At 44.0% G+C, this 20,939-nt stretch overlaps 1 protein-coding gene across 2 annotated transcripts in view; it reads right to left on the bottom strand.

Moving 5' to 3' along the window:
* SQOR (sulfide quinone oxidoreductase) overlaps positions 1-20,939 on the bottom strand; it is a 51,023-nt gene that overhangs the window by 16,119 nt on the left and 13,965 nt on the right. For both annotated transcript variants that reach the window (XM_004751317.3, XM_004751318.3), the window contains exons 2-5: positions 13,412-13,662; positions 9,841-10,011; positions 2,913-2,966; positions 650-844 (exon numbers count right to left, since the gene is read on the bottom strand). In XM_004751317.3, the coding sequence (XP_004751374.1) occupies positions 650-844; positions 2,913-2,966; positions 9,841-10,011; positions 13,412-13,645 (654 nt within the window). In that variant the 5' untranslated portion in view covers positions 13,646-13,662. The remainder of the gene's footprint in view (positions 1-649; positions 845-2,912; positions 2,967-9,840; positions 10,012-13,411; positions 13,663-20,939) is intronic.

Here is a 20,939-nt window from a genome sequence, read left to right as displayed (position 1 = left end):
GAAAGGCAGCCACTTAACCAACTGAGCTACCCAGGCGCCCTGAGGATATTGTTATGTGAACAACCAATTATTCAGCTACATGGAAAAATTTAAACAATCTCTAATGTATCTCCCCAGTAGATGTCTATATAGACATTAAAATTATGTTACAAAGATTATTTAATAACAAGTAGCACATCAAAATTTGTATGGCATGATTAAAAGCATGTTAAAAAAAAAATTGGGGCACCTGGGTAGCTCAGTCACTTAAGGCTCCAACTCTTGATCTCAGAGTCCTGAGATCAAGCCCTTCATTGGGCTCAACTCTGGGCATGTATCCTGCTTAAGATTCTCTCTCTTTCCCTCTCCATCTGCACCCCCCATGCTTGCGTGCATGCTCTCTCTTTCTCTCTCTCTCTCTTAAAAAAGGAATGTATAGGGAAAAAATAGAAGGACATGTCAAATTGATAACAGCAGCTATATTAAAGTAATTGGATTATAGTGACTCCCTTTTTTCTACTTTATAAACTCCCAATTATATAATTTGGTGGATACATAATAAAAATTTATAAATAAAAAAGATATTTTGACATGGATAAAATGGAATTCTGGCATTACTGGATCAGCACCGCCTGCCCTCAGTGTCTCTATCCCTGGGGAGGAAGCGTACCTTCTGGAAATAGGCTTCTGACAAATACATGATCTTCTGGGGCGCTCCAGCACATTTTACAGGGGTATTTGGGAAGGTAAAGATGGCATTGCCTTCCTTGAAGTCCTGCAGAGCTTTCCACGTCTTCTCCACCGTCTTCACTGAATAATTGGACCCTATTTTGGGATGGTCAAAACCTTCAGGTAAGCCTTTGATCTGCAAGAAAGCACACAAAACAATTATTTCTTAACAAAACTGCAAATTCACAGGTATAAATTTTCTAAGTGCAAAACTCTTTTTTAGCGCCTTCGTTCTCTGCCATTTCAATAACCAATATTTCAGTGCAATCGTGAGGCCCCAGGATTCACACACACTGGAGTAGGCAAGAGGGCGAGGGACCTGCTAAGATCAGGACTGTGGTGCCTGGAGTCAGGAGCCAAACCACAGAATGGACTCGGCCCACGGGAAGGCCTTTGCCTTGCTGGCCTTGGGAGTGTGGTTTGAACGTATCTCTTCCCACCATCAAGGTGAGGACAGGAAGCCAGCCACGCTTCCTTTTTGGAGAATCAGTTGCCTTACTGGGAAGAAGGACAGGCAGAATCAAGGGCCATATTGTCAATAATCACAAACCTAAACTACCCTTTATCAGTTGTACCAACTCTTGGTAAAGGCAGTAAAGGCTGGCCATTAAAAACATGGACTTGGGAACCACACCGATCTGGCTTGAGTCCCAGCTTTTCCACTTACAAGTGTTATGACCCTGGGTAAATATCAAATATCCCTAAGCCAGTGGGTCTCAAGGGCAGTTCCTGGGAACTTGCTAGGAATGCAAATGATCAGTCCCCACCCAGACCTACTAATTCAGAAACTCAGGGGCAAGCCCAGAACTCTGTCTGGCTCTCTGGTTGGTTCTAATGTACACCGAGTTTATGTTCATCATCTGTAAAATGGGTGTAAAAGTAACTGCTCCAGAGGGCTGTTGGCAGAAGGATATGAGACCACACACAGAAAGTGCTTAGAAAAATGGCACCCACGCGGTAAGTGCCCCACAAAGTGTCTGTGTTCCTGCCAGTGAGATTAACTGGACACTTGACTTGGCTGCTAGAAGGTTCATAGAGTGCTGTGAAGATGGCTGAGTATCGAGCACCAGTACTTCCAGCAAGAGCACAGAGAACCATCAAAAATCAGTGATGAGGGTGGGTTGGTCCTTCAGAACCTCCCAGGCTGTTCTCTAGACTGTAGGGCAACCACGCGACACGCACCCCTCAGCTGTCAAGGAAACAGTGCTAGGATCTCCTCCACGAGGCTCAGTGTGAAAAGCGGCTATTCCTCCGATTAATATTGACCATTATCTCCTGCTACAGTTTAAGTAGTTGTAATAGCAGCAGTTTCAATAGCAATAATTCTCACTATTATTATTTTTATAGAATCTCCTCATATTTTAATGCTTCTGAAGTCTCAGCCCATGCTAACAGTGGATAGTTGTTCACTGCAGGCCTCTGGGGCAGATGGGGAAATCATCCTGGATCCTAGACACAGATGAGGGAACTGAAGAAGAGCGAGGTTGAGAGACCCACACAGAACCAGACGCCGAGACTCTGGACCACTGCCTCAGGGTCCCCTCTTGTGCCCTCCATCTCTCCCGGTTCCTAAAGCAAAATGCACTATCCAAGGGATAAACAAACAGCTGATCTCGTATCTCCTTCATTACTTGTCTCTAGTTTGAAGAGGTTGTTGTTAAGGAAAAAGGTGCCAGAAAGCGGTAACCAAGTTCGTTTTAGAAGACTGGTCACAAAGGGCACTTTATGACCCCTCATCCAAGTCAAGTTGCTTCCCCAGGAACTCTGGAGCAGAGGAGATAGGGACAGTCAGAGAAAGAGAGGCAATCTGATCCCCCCTTTGGCTGACCAGGCCAGGGAGCAGGACATCATGGTGCAGACACCCCGTGGAACTGAAGGGAGAAAGAGGCAACTCAGTTCTACACAGCAAGGGGGTTTTCTTGTGAGTCTGGAAAAGCCTGCTGTTTTACAAGAATTGCCATTAGGGTATGATGCTAAGCTTGGATTAAAGCTTAAAGCTAAAACATATATCATCATGGTTGACATTGTTGACAAAATCTTAAAGATTTTTTTAAAAAACCATAAAAAGACTGCTGCAAAAAGAAAAGCTAAAAGAGGATCCCTTAGCACCCTTTCCTGCCAAAATGAATACAAAGCAACTAAATGCAGCATTTGAACTTGGCATAAGGAGGCCAGTGCAACATAGAAGTAGTTTAAAATCGTACCTTCTCATAGTCCAGCTGAATCCCAAGAGCAATAATAAGGTATTTGTAGGAAATCTGCAACACAAAACAATGGCATTTTAGACCAGGATCCCAGAAGTGGCAGCCGGAGGGGTAACTCAGCCCCAGCCCCATGCCTCCATTTTCTACTGAGGACGCCTTGGGGCTGTGGGTGATGGGCAGGGCACAGGCAGGGAGTCACGCTCCTATCTGCCATCATGTCTGCCAGTCTGTTTCTCACACCTCAGTGCTTCTTTCTCACACCTCAGTGCTTCACAAGCATTGAATAGCCTGCCTGGCCCCCAGAGGGCTTGAGACTCCTTGTTTTTACACAGTGAAGAGGGATACAAAGAAGCAGACTGTTTGTGTGGTGCTTCTGTTAACACCTCCTCCCGCTGAGGCTGAGGCGCTGAGGAGTGAGAGAAGCACTTCCTAATCTTAAAAGACAATCAGTTTTAAAATGTGTGGAGTCAACTGTGAATCCCCGGCAAATCTGACCTGCCATATGGATCGGATCGATTTTGTAAGTGAGAAACTGCTATTTTGAGGGTCATGGAAAAGGATGTGATTTAAAATCCCCTCTTTAAATATGGGTATTGTGGGGCATCTGGGTGGCTCAGTCGGTTAAGCACCTGCCTTCAGCTCAGGTCATGATCCTGGGGCCCTGGGATCGAGTCCCACGTTGAGCTCCCTGCTCAGCGGAGAGTCTCCTTCTCCCTCTCCCACTTCCTGCCACCCCCCACCATGCTTGCGCACAAGCTCTCTCCCTGTCAGATAAATAAATAAAATCCTTTAAATAAATAAATAAAACATTTAATTAATTAATTAATATATTGTGATCACCCATGCCAAAGGCAAAAGTTTCCATAAGTATCATGACGGGAGATGTGGGTTTAAGATCAAAGGGAAGAAAGTTGAGGCCAGAAAGTATAAGCAAGAGAGATGTAAAGAAACAGGACTTGCCTAGAAAACTGGAGGTGGAGAAGGATCGTGATGCAAGTCAGGAGCCCAGCAAAGCTGTTGTAATGAATTGGGTTGGTAATGAATTGGTAACGAAATGGGTTGTAATGAATTCCTGTACTCAAAAGGAAAAGCAGAGCAGCAAGATGGGTAGGTCACAGTTGAAGAGAGAGGACTCTAAGACCTGAGAGTGCTCAGCTCAGGCTGAGAAACCAAGGGCAGCAAGTTTCTGCAGAGGTCCTTCCCTGGGATCCAGGAGGCTCAGCTCCAAGGTCACCTCCACAGTGAGGCCTCCCAACGATTCAATTGCCCTCCCCGCTGGCCCCTTCTGGGAGCTTCCTTAGTGTATATGATGCTTTATAGAACTGGTTGCATTATATAGGAATAATATCTTCCCTCACTACACTGAGTACCCCAGACAATAAAGGTTATGTCTGTCTTATTCAATATTCCTGAAATTAAAGTGAGGAACTCAGTCATGTTTCTTGGATGGACGGATGATTTCAGTTGTTTGTGAAATATGTAATTTATCAAAGCACACAATAATATACACATCTTCCTCTGTGTGATGTGCCTATCCATAGAGCGCTGTACCCTGAAAATTCCTTGTTCCATAGCAGTGTACCAGGCCCATTAACTACCTGACTGAGCTATGCTGAGTTTTCAAGGTCAGTGAGGCCAGATGGGACATGGGATCTAGTGGGTGATGATCTATAGGCAAAACATGAACACGGTCAACAAGAAAAACCTTTGGTTTGTATGCGCCCTGATTGTTTAATTACAGTATAATATTGATTATTTTTAAGGACTGGTAACAGACAAGCTTAATATTATGGAAAGAAAATCATTAAGGGAGAATAAACCCTAAGAGAGCAAAGAACAAAAAGAAAGCCTTAAGCCTTCTAAGTTTCCAGGCCAGATGATTTAAATTCTAAGGAACTGCAAAAACTTGTACACAAGACTTTTGAGCAATTATAGGCAACAGTGCAGATATTGCCAGAAGGCTCAATACGGGCACCTATTCTCATCTTCTACAGGAGGTGGGGGCAGTAAACTCTGATACTAACAATCTCATAAACGGGATTTTCTCCATGGTGAAATTCCAGACTCATCTACCAAATAAATGTCTCCTGGTGATTTGGAAAAAGAACACCAAATAGGTTCACAGACTGCAAACTGCTTTCAGTCAGTCAGGGGTTAAGAACTAGGTCAGCACACAGTGGATACCTAATAAGTATTTCCTTTTTCTTTTTTTTCTCCTGTGTTCTTTAAAAAATAATAAGAGTAACATCTCTTGAGCATTCACTCTGCAGGAGACTGTTCTGAGTCTTTCGCATGTTTTAATTTGTTTAGTCTTCAAAACAACTCAATGAGGTAGGTGGTATTATAACCATTTTTTTTTTTTAGATTTTATTTATTCATTTTAGAGAGAGAGAGCGAGGAGGAGCAGAAGGAGAGGGACAAGCAGGCTCTGCACTTAGCACAGAGTCCAGTGCAGGGCTCGATCTCACGACCCTGAGATCATGATCTGAGTCGAAATCAAGAGTCAGATGCTTAAGCAACTGAGCCACCCAGGCACTCCTTATTAGTCCCATTTTATACAGGTAAAGAAACTGAGACACAATTTGCTCACATATATTTACTGAGCATCTCCTATGTGACATACTGTGCTAGGTCCTGGACATACAACATTGAACCAGAAAGATACTGTTCCCACCCCTCCAAGAACTCAGTCTAGTGGGTGAGATAGGGATTATCAGATAATCATAGAAATAACTACTACATCACAGAATGCTGTGATAGCAGGTCAAGGGGGAATCTGACCTAGTCAAGTAGGTCAGGAAAAGCTTTCCTGAAGGGGTATATCTAAGGTAGAGATGAGTAGGAGTTAGCTAGGAAAAGAGATTAAACTCAGCATGTGCAAATGGCCTGGGGAAGAAGGAACCCGAGGCTTCTGAGGAAATGAGAGGGAAATGTGCTGGTGCAGAAACTATGAGAGAGAGAAAGGAACCAGAACCAGGTTAGGTCTGGAGAAGGACAAGGGCCAGTCCACACAGCCTACAGGACACATTCCGGACAAGCAGACCCCTGCATCAGGGAAGAGTCAGAGACATACTGCGTCTGAATGTCAGCAAAGACTTCAACTCAGTCTTGAAGAAATACTAATGTATAAACTAATAATGGAATATTTTGGTAAAATGTTAGCAAAACATATTTATTAAACAATGTTGATTAATTTTTGCAAGCTAGAAAAAGCTCTCTAGGGACATGTTATCAAATTAAAACCTTGAACTTAAAGAGCTTGAGAACCTTGAGAATCAAGAGCCAAGCCATCATGGATAATGGCTAGGGAAAAAAAATACTAACTGGATGACAGAATTGTAAATCCACAAGATCCAGGCAAGTTGGGAAGATCAATAAAACCAACAAGATGACATCCCCCATGAGTTGTTATATGCAGATTTCTGAGATCTGGCAATAGGAGACTTTTGCTTAATAAAACCTTGGAAGAAAGTCCTGCCAGTTTACACCAACTTCTTCTCTAACCCTAAAACAAGACATTGCAACTTTCCTAACAGTCTGAGCATAAGTAAAGTCTAAGTAAGGTCAGAAGTGAGAACACCTACCAGTGCCTCTCTTTCTCAAGAGATGATATAATTTTATGATTCTTGAGATGCGCATGAATCGAACCACAGAGGGCTCTAAGCTCTATGTGGAATGTGAAGGGGTCTAATCAAGGAGGCAAGCACTGCTATACCAGGTGATGTACGTGGTCAGAGACAGGTATCCTGGACCCAAAGGAAAGGAGCCCTGAACCTCAGCCTTCTGTTTAATACTGTTTGATCTCCTGGAGATTCTGGAGAAAATAAGTCCATCAACAGGGAGACATCATTTGTAAGTTTTATATATATATATATATATATATATATATATATATTTATATATATATTTATATATATATTTATATAAAACATTTATATATATATCAATCTTATATATATCCTCATCTATTATATAGATTCTAATCCATTACATATATCCATATATTAGATACAGATGGAGAAAGCGTGACCTGACACTGGGTCATGTGGGAAAAAAAAAAACAGAAGTCTGAAGTGACCTTAAGCCAAGCATGAATCAGCACTGTGCTAATGGTTGGTAAAAAGGCAAATGCTAATTTAGGCTATATCCAGTTGTGAGAAAGAAGAGTGTCACTCTGTTCTGGGCTGTTCTGTAAACCTGCCTCCTCTTCTGGGCGACCTCTTTCATGGGGCACTGATATCCACAGATGATGTCCACAGCAGGGCAGAGACAATGGCGAGGGCCGTGGAGACGCGGCTGGAGGACAGGAGAAAGTGCTGAGCAAAGTAGGGTCAGGGCACAAATCTACCTGAAGACTAGATGTACCCAGACAAGAAGAGCCACCCTCAAACAGTTGAAGAATTCCTCCACAGAAACTGAATGATACTCTTGGCCACCCTACATACAGGACAAAGCAAGGAACAAGAAAGGCATTAAGCCCCAAAACGCCCTGGGGGCCCAAGAGAATATGAAAGAGGCTACAGAAAGGGTGGGTTCTGGCTCTGCTGAGGCAGAACTTTCATGTGACCCGTCTGTTAAAAAATGGAGACTGATCGCTTGTTGTCAGAGAACTCCTGGACATGTCAATACCAACCCATTTTAAATCCAATCCCTCCCCACAAATGGCCCACTTCCAAATACTGTGCTCTACTTCTTTTCATTAATACTCATTACCTTCTAACACACTGTATCATTTACTTATTATGTCTACTGGTTATTGTATGCCCTCCCCTGCTTAAAATTAAAACCAGGAAAGTGGGGGGCCTAGGTGGCTCAGTGGGTTAAAGCCTCTGCCTTGGGCTCGGGCCCTGATCCCAAGGTCCTGGGATCGAGCCCCGCATCGGGCTCTCTGCTCAGTGGGGAGCCTGTTTCCTCCTCTCTCTCTGCCTGCTTCTCTGCCTACTTGTAATCTCTGTCTGTCAAATAAATAAATAAAATCTTTTAAAAAATAAATAAATAAAACCAGGAAAGTAAGGATGTTTGTTCTTGTTCACTCATGTATGTCTAAAACTGTATTGTTGATAGAAGACACTTAATAGGGCACTGGGCCGGCTCTATCAGACCAGAGCATGCAACTCTTGATTTCTGAGTCATGAGTTTGACCCACACTGGGCATAGAGCTTACTTTAAAAAAAAAAAAAATTTTTTTTTTTTTTTTTTTTTTTTTTTGAGAGAGAGGGAGCATGCATTGTTGGGGGTGGCCAGCAGAGGGAGAGAGAATCTCAAGCAGGCTCCACACTCAGCTCAGAGCCCAACCTGGGGCTTGATCTCACAACCCTAAGATCATAACCTGAGCTGAGATCAAGACTAGGAAGCATCCAGGCACCCCTAGAGCTTACTTTAGAAAAGAAAGAAGGAGGGACACCTGGGTGGCTCAATTGGTTAAAGCCTCTGCCTTTGGCTCAGGTCATGATCTCAGGGTCCTGGGATAGAGCCCTGTATCAGGTTCCCTACTCAGCTGGGAGCTTCTTTCTCTCTCCAGTGTTCCCCTGTTTGTTGTGTGCTCTTTCTGTTTCAAATAAATAAATAAAATCTTTCTTTTAAGATTTTATGTTATTTAAGAGACAGACAGTGAGAAGAGAGCATGAGCAGGGAGATGAAGGAGAGGTAGGTTCCAGCTGAGCAGGGAGCCTGATGCGGGGTTCAATCCCAGGACCCTGGCATCATGACCTGAGCCAAAGGCAGATGCTTAACTGACTGAGCCACCCAGGTGTCCCAATACATAAAATCTAGAAAAAGACAGAGAGAGAGAGAGAGAGAGAGAAAGACACACAGACAGATGGGCTGGAGGGGATAAGGAAACCCCAACTCTGTGCACTCTCTCTCTCTCTCTCAAATAAATAAAATATTTTAAAAAAAAAAAAAAGACTCTCTAAACTCAATGAAATTTAATGCAAAATTTAATCATCTCAGGATCCTGAGATGGAGTCCCAAGTGGACTCCACACTCAGTAGGGAGTCTGCTCAGAACTCTGTCCCTCTTCCTCTGCTGCTCCCCCAGTGTGTGTACGCACATGCGCACATTCTTTCTCTCTCTCTCTCTCAATCTTTTTTTCTTTTAAACTGGTATGTATATGCACTTTCTAGATAAGGCTTTTTATCGGGTGCTCAGAAAGATCCATGACCCCAGGAAGGGTTACAACTCCCTGCAGCCAATGAGTCCCTGTTTAGAGGAAGGGATTGGACTTGGAAACCTTTCAGTTCCCCAACAACTCTCAGATTCTACAGTTCTGTGACAACGCCTACCAGGGTGCTTGGCTCAGGGGCAGACCAGAGGACAGAACCCTGCAGAGGACTTCTGAGTCTGTCACCTCACCATCCTGCTCTCGTGCCTATAGCGGCTTTGATCTCTGGGTTTTAGGAGCAGACTTCTAAGTGGTACTGACACTTCAGAGTCTCAAACTCCAGGAGCAGAAATCTTCCTTAGCCCTTCCTTAGCCCCACACCGTGGGGACTGCCATGGTCCCTTACGACTCCAGCATAGCACCCCTGGCATAACAGGAAAGGTTATTTTCCAAATGTCTTCCTCCTGAGGTCAACTGACAGTGAGAAGCGACTGTTTCAAAAGTAAAAGGAAGGAGGTGCTGCTATTTGAACATATGGTGATAGTATCTGTTGAATAAACACTCAGATGCAAGATACTGTACCAAGCAACCGAGCAACAGTTCCACAAATCCGTGTCTTAGTTGTTCATTTATTCGTCACTCGCTCCTTCCATCTAGCCCACCCTTCACCCACCACACCCCTTCCCACCTCGTGTACTATCAACACACACACACCCATGCACACACATGCATATACGTTGCCCTCCATGTGGCGGTCCTGTTTGCTAATGGCTGTCCATGAACACAAGCCCTAACTAACAAAAGCCAAAGGACCCCAATGCTTACCTCCTTGCCACTGTCTGTGTGGACACAGTTCTTGTCGGGGTTCAGCTCAACCACTCGAGCTTTGATCCATTCTACGCCAGAGGGTATCACACTTGCAGTGGGACGGCCCGATGCGGATAGCTGCTTGGCTCCAGCACCCACCAGTGTCCAGATTGGCTGGTAGAAATGCCTCTGAGAAAGTATTTGAAGATCAGTTTCGATTTGAGACGAAAAGGGTCATAGAGAAAGGTACATAAGCTAGACTCTCAATTATCCCTCCTACCCCTTGCAGCATCCCATAAAAAAGCCTTAGAAGGTTAGTCTCCCCCGAGCCACCTACTGGCGTCTCCCATTATGTTAAACTCTGAAGGGAGTTTAACCTAACACAAGAATTCTGCCAAGATCATCCCAAAAAAGCCATCAACTATCTTTTGTGACCATTTTATTATTTGTTGCTCAAAGCTGATTTGATGCTTAACATATACATGTTATATTATACACATACACACACACACATATACATGTTATATTATACACACACACACATATTATGGATACATTTATATGCACAGACATAAAGAAAAATTAAGCATGGCAGCCTAAATGTGGTTCCTTAGAACCATCTGGAGACATTGGGAAGTCTGGGAAGTTTACAACCACTTTTGAAGAGTCTCAAAACTTCCTGAACTTCCAATGGCGCTTCCCAAGCCCATGGAGGACTGTAGACACTATTGGCCTATTGGCCCTAGGATGTCCTCTCCTTTCTCAGGGTTTTTTTTTTTTTTTTAAGATTTTATTTATTAAAAAATAAAGATTTTATTTATTTATTTGACACAGAGAGAGAGATCACAGGTAGGCAGAACAACAGGCAGAGATAGAGGGGGAAGCAGGCTCTCTGCTCAAGCAGAGAGTCCGATGCAGGGCTCAATCCCAGGACCCTGAGATCATGACCTGAGCCAAAGGCAGACGTTTAACCCACTGAGCCATCTGAGACTGGCACCGTCTCAGGAGTTTTATGCCCGAAGATAGTAGGCACCAGATCTTACCCCCGATGCCAAATTTCCACTATTTTTCAAGAGTTATCTAGAGTTATCCACTGTTTTTCTAGATGGTCCTCACTTAAACTAAGCTAGTTTTTTTTGGCTCATGGGCCAAGGGCAGATTGATCTAACCGTTTCTGAGAATCCTGGTGCACTCATGCAGTGGCCGGAGGGATCAGGAACTCTCAACACGGCAAAATGCCTCAAACTGGCTGGACAGAATTGCCAGCCACAGAGATGCTAAAGAGGATACGAAAAATGCCTTTGCAATCTCCATACAGCCAGTAATAGAGGTGCTCAAAGAGAGGAAGGCAGAGGTCTCCAGTAGTGAGAACTCACTAATTTCGAATCCATCTTGAACAGGAAAAGGAATAAAAACACAACCTCAGATTCTGTTTTAGACTACAAACAAGCACTGGCTCCACCAATCGCTAAACCAGACACAGGAGAGAAAGTATCAAAGACCCGAACCCCTCATAGCACCCCTGAATGACTTCTATCCTTCACCTCCTCACGGGGGAGGACAGCCATGACTCCGGCCTCCTGAATTGTGCCCAGTGCCTCAGAGAGCCGTTGTTACCAAGACTAGCCCCAGTGGGACACGTGCCCATGGGTGAGCTACAACACACCACAGGCCCGATGGAGCTCTCAGTCCAGTGTAATTTAAAACACTGGGGCACCTTGGTGGCTCAGTGGGTTAAGCAGCTGCCTTTCACTCAGGTCATAATCCCAGGGTCCTGGGATGGAGCCCCATGTCTGGCTCCTTGCTCAGCGGGGAGCCTGCTTCTCCCTCTCCCTCTATCCTTCCCTACTGCTCATGCTCTCTATTTCCCTCTCTCTGACAAATAAATAAAAACTTTTAAAAAATTTAATTTTGGGCACCTGAGTGGCTCAGTTGGTTAAAATTTTAATTTAAAAAAATTAAAAATTAAAAATATAGGGGTGCCTGGGTGGATCAGTGGGTTAAGCCTCTGCCTTCGGCTCAGGTCATGATCCCAGGGTCCTAGGATCGAGCCCTGCATCTGGTTCTCTACTCAGCGGGGAGCCTGCTCCCTCCTCTTTCTCTGCTTGCCTCTCAGCCTACTTGTGACCTCTGTCAAATTAAAAAAAAAAAAAACAATTTTAAATAAAATAAAATAAAAATTAAAAAAATAAAATGCTGACCCTGAATTAGTCACTTTAAACAGGAAATGGTTGAGAACACACCCTCTCAGATCACAGCCTATCCATCTGAGACTACAGGCACGCCCCGGGACACCTCACAGTGGCTCTGCAGACTTCTTGAAAAGGAATGAGCTTTTCTTGACCTGCCTTCCCCATCAAACAGGCACTGGATCCATTTTGCTTTCCTCCCAAGGACACTGCTCCCAACTCGTGTACACCCAGCTCCTCACAAAACATTAGTCAAACCACCAAATATCTGGAATATTTTTTATGAAGCTACTGGATCATCTTAAAATGTTTTGCATGAAATAGAGCCTTACACACACTTCCCAGCTTCCTGGCACCTCTACCCTTTTCTGCTTTATAATCTGTTTATAATCCCTGGTTCTTCAATTTCTCAATCCCACTAACATCTTTCCCAGAGGCCTCCCTGACTCTCAACTCATCACCTGTTCTCCATACTAGAACAGAGAAAGAAAGTGTAATGGCCACTGATCTCCCTCTGGATACTAGCTTGGAACTGGGAGACCTTTTTGGGTTGAACTGTCTCTCCCCAAAAGATACCAGTACCTGTGAATATGATCTTATTTGGAAATAGGGTTTTCACCGATGCAATCAAGTTAAGATGAGGTCATGCTGCATTACAGTTGGCCCTAAATCCAAGGACTGGTGTCCTTATAAGAAGGTCACTGAAGACATTAGAGACACACAGAAAGAAGGCCATGTGAAGAGAGAGGCAGAGATTGGAGTGATGCCAGCTATAAGTCAAGGAACACCAAAGACTGTCCACAACCACCAAAGCTAGGAGAAAAGTATGGGACAGATTCCCTCTCCTCTCCACAGCCTTCAGAGGGAGCATGACCTTGCTAATACCTTCGCATTAGACTTCTAGCCTCCAGAACTGTGAAAGAATAAATCTACTGGGGCACCTAGGTGGTTCAGTCGTTAGGCATCTGCCTTCGGCTCAGGCCATGATCCCAGGGTCCTGGGATCGAGTCCCACATCGGGCTCCCTGCTTGGCAGGAGGCCTGCTTCTCCCTCTCCCACTTCCCCTGCTTGTGTTCCCTCTCTCACTGTGTTTCTCTCAAATAAATAAATAAAATCTTTAAAAAAAAAAAAAAAAGAATAAATCTACTGTTTTAAGCCACACAGTTTATGATCATTTGTTATGGCAGCCCTAAGAAACTAATACAGAGAACACGAAAGCCTAGAGATCTGTCCTCTCCCATTCTCCCTCTCCCCACCTTCTCCCAATCCTTTGTACACAGAAGGAGAAGCACTAACATGGGAACAGGACAGCAACAGGGCCTACAGCCATCCACACCCTAGCCTCTAACACGCACGCACACCTACACACAGGCACAGGGATTCAAAAAGGGGAGACTTACCTCACTGGGCTCAACAATGGCGACGTTCTCCGCACCCACTCTCCTCTTCATGCGGGCGGCCATACTGATCCCACCGCTGCCCCCACCCAGCACCAGCACTTCATAGTGGTTCTTGGCGGCAAGGCTGGACCTTGTGTGCAGCTGAAGGAGGCTAATCTGCTGAGTGCCCAGCCTGAGGGAGCAGGCAAAGAGCTGGGCTCGAGGGCCAGACGCCACCGCGGCCAGTGGGGTCATCTTCAGGCTGGATCGGGCTAGAAAGGAACAGATAAGGCTAGGAGTAAGGAGGGACCACTATGGGACCAAAGCCTTTTCTTTCAGGGAGGAAGGGGAAGCTGGGAACTGACCAGCTCTAGTTGGTTCCCACCATCTGCTCTCAAGACCATTTTCCCATCTGGCTGTAGTCAAAAGTCTCCTGGGAACATCACTGAGGCTAACGTTGGGCTAAGCTTTCCATTTCTCTCATCCTCCTTTTAGGACACCTCGGACTCTGTCTGAACTAGGTAGGCCTCACCTTTTAAGTTCTAATAATTTGCCTATACTTATCCTTATCCTTCCATAACCCTAGGGCATCCTGTGGTTTATCTGCCTGCCCCCCCCCATTTTTCCTCAGACATACTCTATTTCTTTGACTTTTTAGTCCCTCAAAGATGTGGGAGTCCACAGAGAGATACCTGTATAATTCCTTACCATAAAGCACACCTAAGACCTTGGGGAATTCCTAAGACACCCACCTTCCGCAACTCAGAGTTCAGACCAAGGTAACTGGGGCATTGGCCGCCCTCAGAAGCCTCCTGGCTCTGCTTCCCCGCAGACATGCAATGTAATCACATCACTGACCACACGTCAGCAAAAGCCCTCCACACCCTTGGTAACTTCAACCAGAAGATAAAAAAGCCATAAAAGGAGCCCTGCCTGGTATCGTAAAGTTATGTTTTATATACAGAATCTGCACGTGCTGCTGACCAGTCTTTTATTATGTCCAATTCAATAAACAATCTTCCCTTCACGGTTCCTCCCAGAGACCCACTTCACCGGTTTCTGTGCTGAGCAGTTAGTGCTTTGCCAGAGAGGAAGTAAGGGCCTCTCGGGACCTGGGCCTGGCTTCACCCCATCCACGCAACGGGTCTCACACTTTGCACACCCTCCATTTGCGTAACTTGAAGGGCCCAGACTCAAAATATCACCCTCTTTGTGTATTCCACTGCCCCAGATTTTACCATCAAGTTCCGTCCTTCAGGTTCAACAATGCTCCAGGAACCCTTTACTAAAATGAGGGTACCCGGCTGGGGGATAACACTTCTAGTTGCTAAGGTCATGAACGTCATCATGGGAACACTTCAATTCCATGATTTTTTTCCCTCCAACTAAAGAAGAGGAAGGCTACACGAGGGGATCACACAAAGCCAGGATGGGAAAGGGATTAAGAAAGGCCCTGAAGGAGGGAGGAATGAACTAGTGGGAAGGACCAGGAGGTGAGAGCTGATTTTGATTAGAATTAACTATTGCAGAGTTTTGGCAAACCCAACAACTTCCTCAGTGTCTCTGCTCTGAGGTCCAAAGTGGAGGTGGGGAAGGGGGCGTGGAGGATTTGGGAGCCTACAGTAAGTGGGGCAAGCTCGTACATTGTAGCTCTAAGTTTAAAATCAGTGCAACCCTTCTAGAAAACAACATTTCTCATCTGGTGACGCTGTGTTTCCATTTCTAGGATTCCAAGCTAAGGAAATAACCTCTAACGCTGAAGGAAAAAATCCTTTACGAAGATACTTCTCACCTACTCATTCCTAATATGGTGAACCTTCAGTTAACTGGTTGTGGACTGGCTCTGATTTCATCCTGGTTACAGAAAACCCACAGGCTCCACTCTGGCTGGGGAAAGCTCAGGTCCCAGACTGTTTTAACCATCACTAATTCATGACTGATTCAATTTAATATGGTATGAAGGGGCAGGAATAGCGGTCTGAATGTCAGAACATTGGGGGAAAGGTTAAGTACCGTTATACATGATAATGGGTGATTTTGAGTTCTTCTGCTTTTCTGTTTTATAAAATCTCACCTATATACATAAATTAATGTTACAATAAAATCTTTATTTTGACAAGAAACATGTATGAAGTCTTTTACATTAGCCTTCAATCTCTGAGTTAGATGCCATTATCATCCCCATTTTACAGATGATAAACTTGAGCCAGGGAGCAGTTCAGTGACTTCAAGGTCATACAGCCCATCAGTGGTGGGCTGTGAACTGAATCCAGGCACTTTGGTGCCAGAGCCTCTACTCTAAACCACTGTCCTCTACTATCTGTGTGATCTTTATCAACAACAGCAAAACGCTGCCTATGTGATAATGTTAAATGAAAAAAAAAATCCAGATATATTTTCCACCCTTCACCATTCCTTTTTATGGTACTGACACCTAACTATTAATGTTGGGGTATTAACTATAATTCATTTTTCTTCTTCTTTGTACATGCTTTTCTCAAGTTTTTGTTAATGAACTCTAGATTTTACATTTTGAAAATCAATTCTTTTTTAAATGATTTGAGGAAAATCGCCATGTAGGATTTTGCTGTCTCATGGGGAGAGAATTTTTTTTTTAAAGATTTATTTATTTATTTATTTGAGAGAGAGAGAGAAAGAGAGTGCGCGAGCATACCAGTGGTGAGAGGGAGAGGGAGAATCTCAAGCAGACTCCCCACTGAGCATGGAGACTGATGTGGGGCTTGATCCCAAGACCATGAGATCATGACCTGAGCTGAAATCAAGAGTCGGAAGCTTTGGGCGCTTTCGTGGCTCAGCTGGTTAGGCGTCTGCCTCCAGCTCAGGTCACAATCCCCGGGTCCTGGGAGAGAGCCCCACATCTGGCTCCTGCTCCCTGGGGAGTCCACTTCTCCTCCCTCTGCTCCTCCCCTGACTCGTGTACACTCTCTCTCTCTATTAAATAAACAAAATCATTAAAGAAAAAAATAGATTTGAAAACTTAACCAACTGAGCTACCCAGGTGCCCTGGGAAAGAAGTTATTTTATGGTGAACAGATACCTATCACTTCCTGCTTTTTCCCTATTTTTCACAAAATGACAGAATCACCACAAAACTCTTCACTTCCCAGAAAAGGGAAACCATTTTTTCATGATCTTGAGGCTACATCTTAAACCCCACTGGAGAGGGTTAAACAATAATGATCTAGGAGGAGGCCTGGCTAAGTTTCTGGTTTCTAGCTGCTCCATCTATGGTTATTTAACCTCCTAGTCCCCCTTCCAGCCTAACACACCAAGTTTTTCTCTTGGAAGAGGAAGAGTTTACACAAATATTTCCTTCATTCGGCCAAGATAGCTAGTTCTGTTCTATTTCAGCAGCTACCCATAGCCTGTTTCTAGATTCAGTATTTTTAAACACAAAGTCCTCTCAACTCCAATAGCAACAGTCATCAAACAGAATGTCCTGAGGATTGACTACAATAAAAACTCCTGAAGAAGATGCTGAGAGCTTCTGAGTTCATGACACATGCTAGGAGGGGGAAGCGCTCCCCGACCCCCATACATATGCTCTCGTCAATGTGGCTCTTTCCGAGTTGTAATAAACTTTAAGTATGTTGTAATAAAATGGTAAGTTTATAACTGGCAAAATTTAAGTTGTAATACTGGTAAGCATGAGTAGTGTTTTCTGTGTGTCATTCTAGTGAATTGCCAAACCTAAAGGGGGATCATGGGAACCCCCAAATATGTAGTCAGCTAGGTAAAAGTGTGGGTAACCTGGGACCACATTTACAGATGATATCTGAAGTGGGGGCAGCCTTGTGGGACTGATCCCTTAACCTGATGTAATTCCAAGAGTTACCACCAGAATTTAATTGTTGGGACACCCACTTGGTGTCAGAGAACTGGCTAATGTTGGAAAAACCATACATTTGGTGTTAGAATATTAGAAGTGGTGTCAGAAAATATCATGCAGGAACCAATAAGAAGTTCTGACATTATCTAAACCAAGTCTATAGCAACAACCAAAAAAAGAAAAAAAAAAAAAACACAACAATGAAAGGAAGCAGCAGTCACACAACCTTAACCAGAAGGCAAACAGAAAAGAAAGACCAAACTTGACCCTGAAGCCAGCAGAAAAGAAACAGAATATTTCTGCCAACCAAATAACGAGGAAGCATAAATCTAATATGACTTCTTAGTCTCTCAAGAAGATTATCTAAAACATATTTACTTATTCAGTTAAGAAATAAGAACTACCCACACAAAACAGACAATCATATAAAAAAATGGGCAGAAGATATGAACAGACACTTCTCCAATGAAGACATACAAATGGCTATCAGACACATGAAAAAATGTTCATCATCACTAGCCATAAGAGAGATTCAAATTAAAACCACATTGAGATACCACCTTATACCAGTTAGAATGGCCAAAATTAACAAGACAGGAAACAACATGTGCTGGAGAGGATGTAGAGAAAGGAGAATCCTCCTACACTGTTGGTGGGAATATAAGTTGGTGCAGCCATTTTGGAGAACAGTGTGGAGATTCCACAAGAAATTAAAAATAGAGCTTCCCTATGACCCTGCAATTGCACTACTGGGTATTTACCCCAAAGATACAGATGTAGTGAAAAGAAGGGCCATCTGTACCCCAATGTTTATAGCAGCAATGGCTACGGTCGCCAAACTGTGGGAAGAACCAAGATGCCCTTCAACGGACGAATGGGTAAGGAAGATGTGGTCCATATACACTATGGAGTATTACACCTCCAACAGAAAGGATGAATACCCAACTTTTGTAGCAACATGGACGGGACTGGAAGAGATTATGCTGAGTGAAATAAGTCAAGCAGAGAGAGTCAATTATCATATGGTTTCACTTATTTGTGGAGCATAACAAATAGCATGGAGGACAAGGGGAGATGGAGAGGAGACGGGAGTTGAGGGAAATTGGAAGGGGAGATGAACCATGAGAGACTATGGAGTCTGAAAAACAATCTAAGGGTTTTGAAGGGGGTGGTGGGAGGTTAGGGGAACCAGATGGTGGGTATTAGAGAGGGCACGTATGACATGGAGCACTGGGTGTGGTGCAAAAACAATGAATACTGTTAGACTGAAAAAAATAAATAAATTTTTTAAAAGATTAAAAAAAAAGAAGAAGAAATAAGAACTACCAACGAGGGATACCTGGGTGGCTCAGTCAGTTAAGCAAGGACTCTTGATTTCAGGCTTGGGTCATGACCTCCCGGTTGTGAGATGGAGCCCTGTGATCTCGGTGCTAGGTGTGGAAACTGCTTAGGATTCTCTCCATCTCTCACTCTCTCCCCCCTCCCCCTCTCCTTCTCTCTCTGCCCCTCCCACACCTAGGGGGGAAAAAAGAATTAACTACCAATGATACAGAAGAATGCAGCCACTTTATGTCTACTTTCTTACAAGGTGAAACACACATTTTTTAAAAATAAATAAGGCAAATTTAACTTGCATTTAACAAGTGCATGTAATACATTTTATAATTAAATGATTTCATGACTCTAAGCTAAATAAAAATTCTTCAGTGAATCCTACATCCATTGAGAGCCTCCTGCAAGGTATCAAAATAAATGCTTTGCTAAAAAAAAAAAAAAAAAAAAAAAAAAAAAAAAAATTTAAAAAGGGGCACCTGGGTGGCTCAGTGGGTTAAAGCCTCTCTGCCTTTGGTCTAGGTCATAATCTCAGGGTCCTGGGACTGAGCCCGCATCCGGCTCTCTGCTCTGCAGGGAGCCTGCTTCCTCCTCTCTCTCTCTCTGCCTGCCTCTCTGCCTACTTGTGATCTCTGTCAAATAAATAAAATCTTAATAAGTAAGCAAGTAAATAAATAAATAAAGGCTTTGCTCTGTCTGTAGTCTAACTGACAAATGAAATCCCTGCTGACTGAAAATAAGACCGTAACCTAGGCATCTCCTACTTACATCACTGGCAGCTGGCTCCCGCCTGGGGCCAGATAAGTCTTTGGGACCCCTCACCTTTCCACTGCTGGCCCTTCCTGCAAAGGCAAAACCCAGCACCTCTGTAGAAACATCCCCATGATCAGGGAGCCCCACAGCCCGGATGCGGGGCTCGACTCCAGGACCATGGGATCATGACCTGAGCTGAAGGCAGACGCTTAACGTCTGAGCCACCCAGGCGCTCCTACTCAGGGCCCTCTTACTGAAAGCTCCACCAGGCCAGTCAGACTTGCAGTTAACCTTTCAGCGACTTCTGCTCTTGCAGAAACAGTGGGTCTCTGTACGGTTCACAGCTGTTTTACCTCAAGCCTACACTACACCGGGCAGAGCCCTCCTTGTAGAACACCTCCAAAATCAAAGCGGAAAAGAGATAAGGAATAGCCTCCAGCTCTGGCCATCCCCTCTGCTCCTCCCATCCTGCCTCTCTGCCCCCGGCTTCCCTGGGCCAGGCTTTCTCTGAGCTGCTCTATCCTGAAAGTCTGAATCCCTGCGGGTCCGGCACCAGTGAGCCTTGTCCGCTCAGCCTCTGTGATGAGACTCCAAAAAGGCTCCTCCTCCTCCACTAGCCCCTCCCATTTGGGCTTTCTAGGCTTATTTACTTAAATCGGCCCTGTGGCTGTCATTAGTTACAGCTCAACCAAATTACTTCCAGAAGATAGTATTTGATAGGAAAAAGTAGGGAGAAACTGTCACAATGATAATAGCTACATTTACTGAGCATTTACTAGTTCTACTTTACTTTCTCTCAGGGACTCCTTAAAATAGCATTGTATAAGGGATGGTGACATCCCCATTTTACAGAAAAAAAATGACGTTTAGTGTAAGGTTGGAGGACTTTCCTGAGGTTACATCACTAATTTAAGCAGGAGAGTTTAATTCAAACTGACTCCTCAACTGAGTTCTCACAGTGTTGGGTCTAAGAGATAATTGGAGGAAAATGACTACTGGCTAAATTGTACTGATACTCAAATTTAAAGTAACTTCTGCCACCCCCCCCCCAGAGGGGTAGGAGGGAATCTACAAATTGAAAGAAAAAAAATTACATTTCTTGAGGAGGGGTGAGATACAATAACAGCACTAATATAATTTTTGAAGAGCCCTTATCTTTTAGAAATACATACTAAGATTCTTAAAAATGAAATGATTTAGAACTTGCTTGAAAATACTACAAGTGGAGTAGGTAGAAGCTTAGAAAACACAAGACTGACCATGAGTTGATAATAATTTGAAGCCAACTATGGATATATAAGGGCATTCTCCATGGTAGGAAAGTGTCCAGAATTAAAAAAAAAAAAAATGAAATAACAAAAAACAATGTGTTAGAATGGGCAGCTCTTTAGTTACTGAAATGATCAGTTGTGGGCATATTTCAAGTAATAGCAAGATAACAGACATGCAAGGAATAGCAACACAATTACAATCATACTTCCCTCCTGTGTGACTTCCCTCCTGTGTGCACAGAGCTGTGCAACTCACCCGGCCCATACCTGAGCCCCCCTGGAGGTACTGATACCACTTTACAGATGGGCAAACCAAGGCTCAGAGAGGAAGGTGATCTTCCAA

Source organism: Mustela putorius, unplaced genomic scaffold (assembly GCF_011764305.1).
Source record: "Mustela putorius furo isolate JIRA1106 unplaced genomic scaffold, ASM1176430v1.1 tig00003898_pilon_pilon_pilon, whole genome shotgun sequence".
NCBI lineage: Eukaryota > Metazoa > Chordata > Mammalia > Carnivora > Mustelidae > Mustela > Mustela putorius.
Note: the sequence above shows the minus strand (reverse complement) of the source record. Positions and strands in the feature narration are given on the sequence as shown.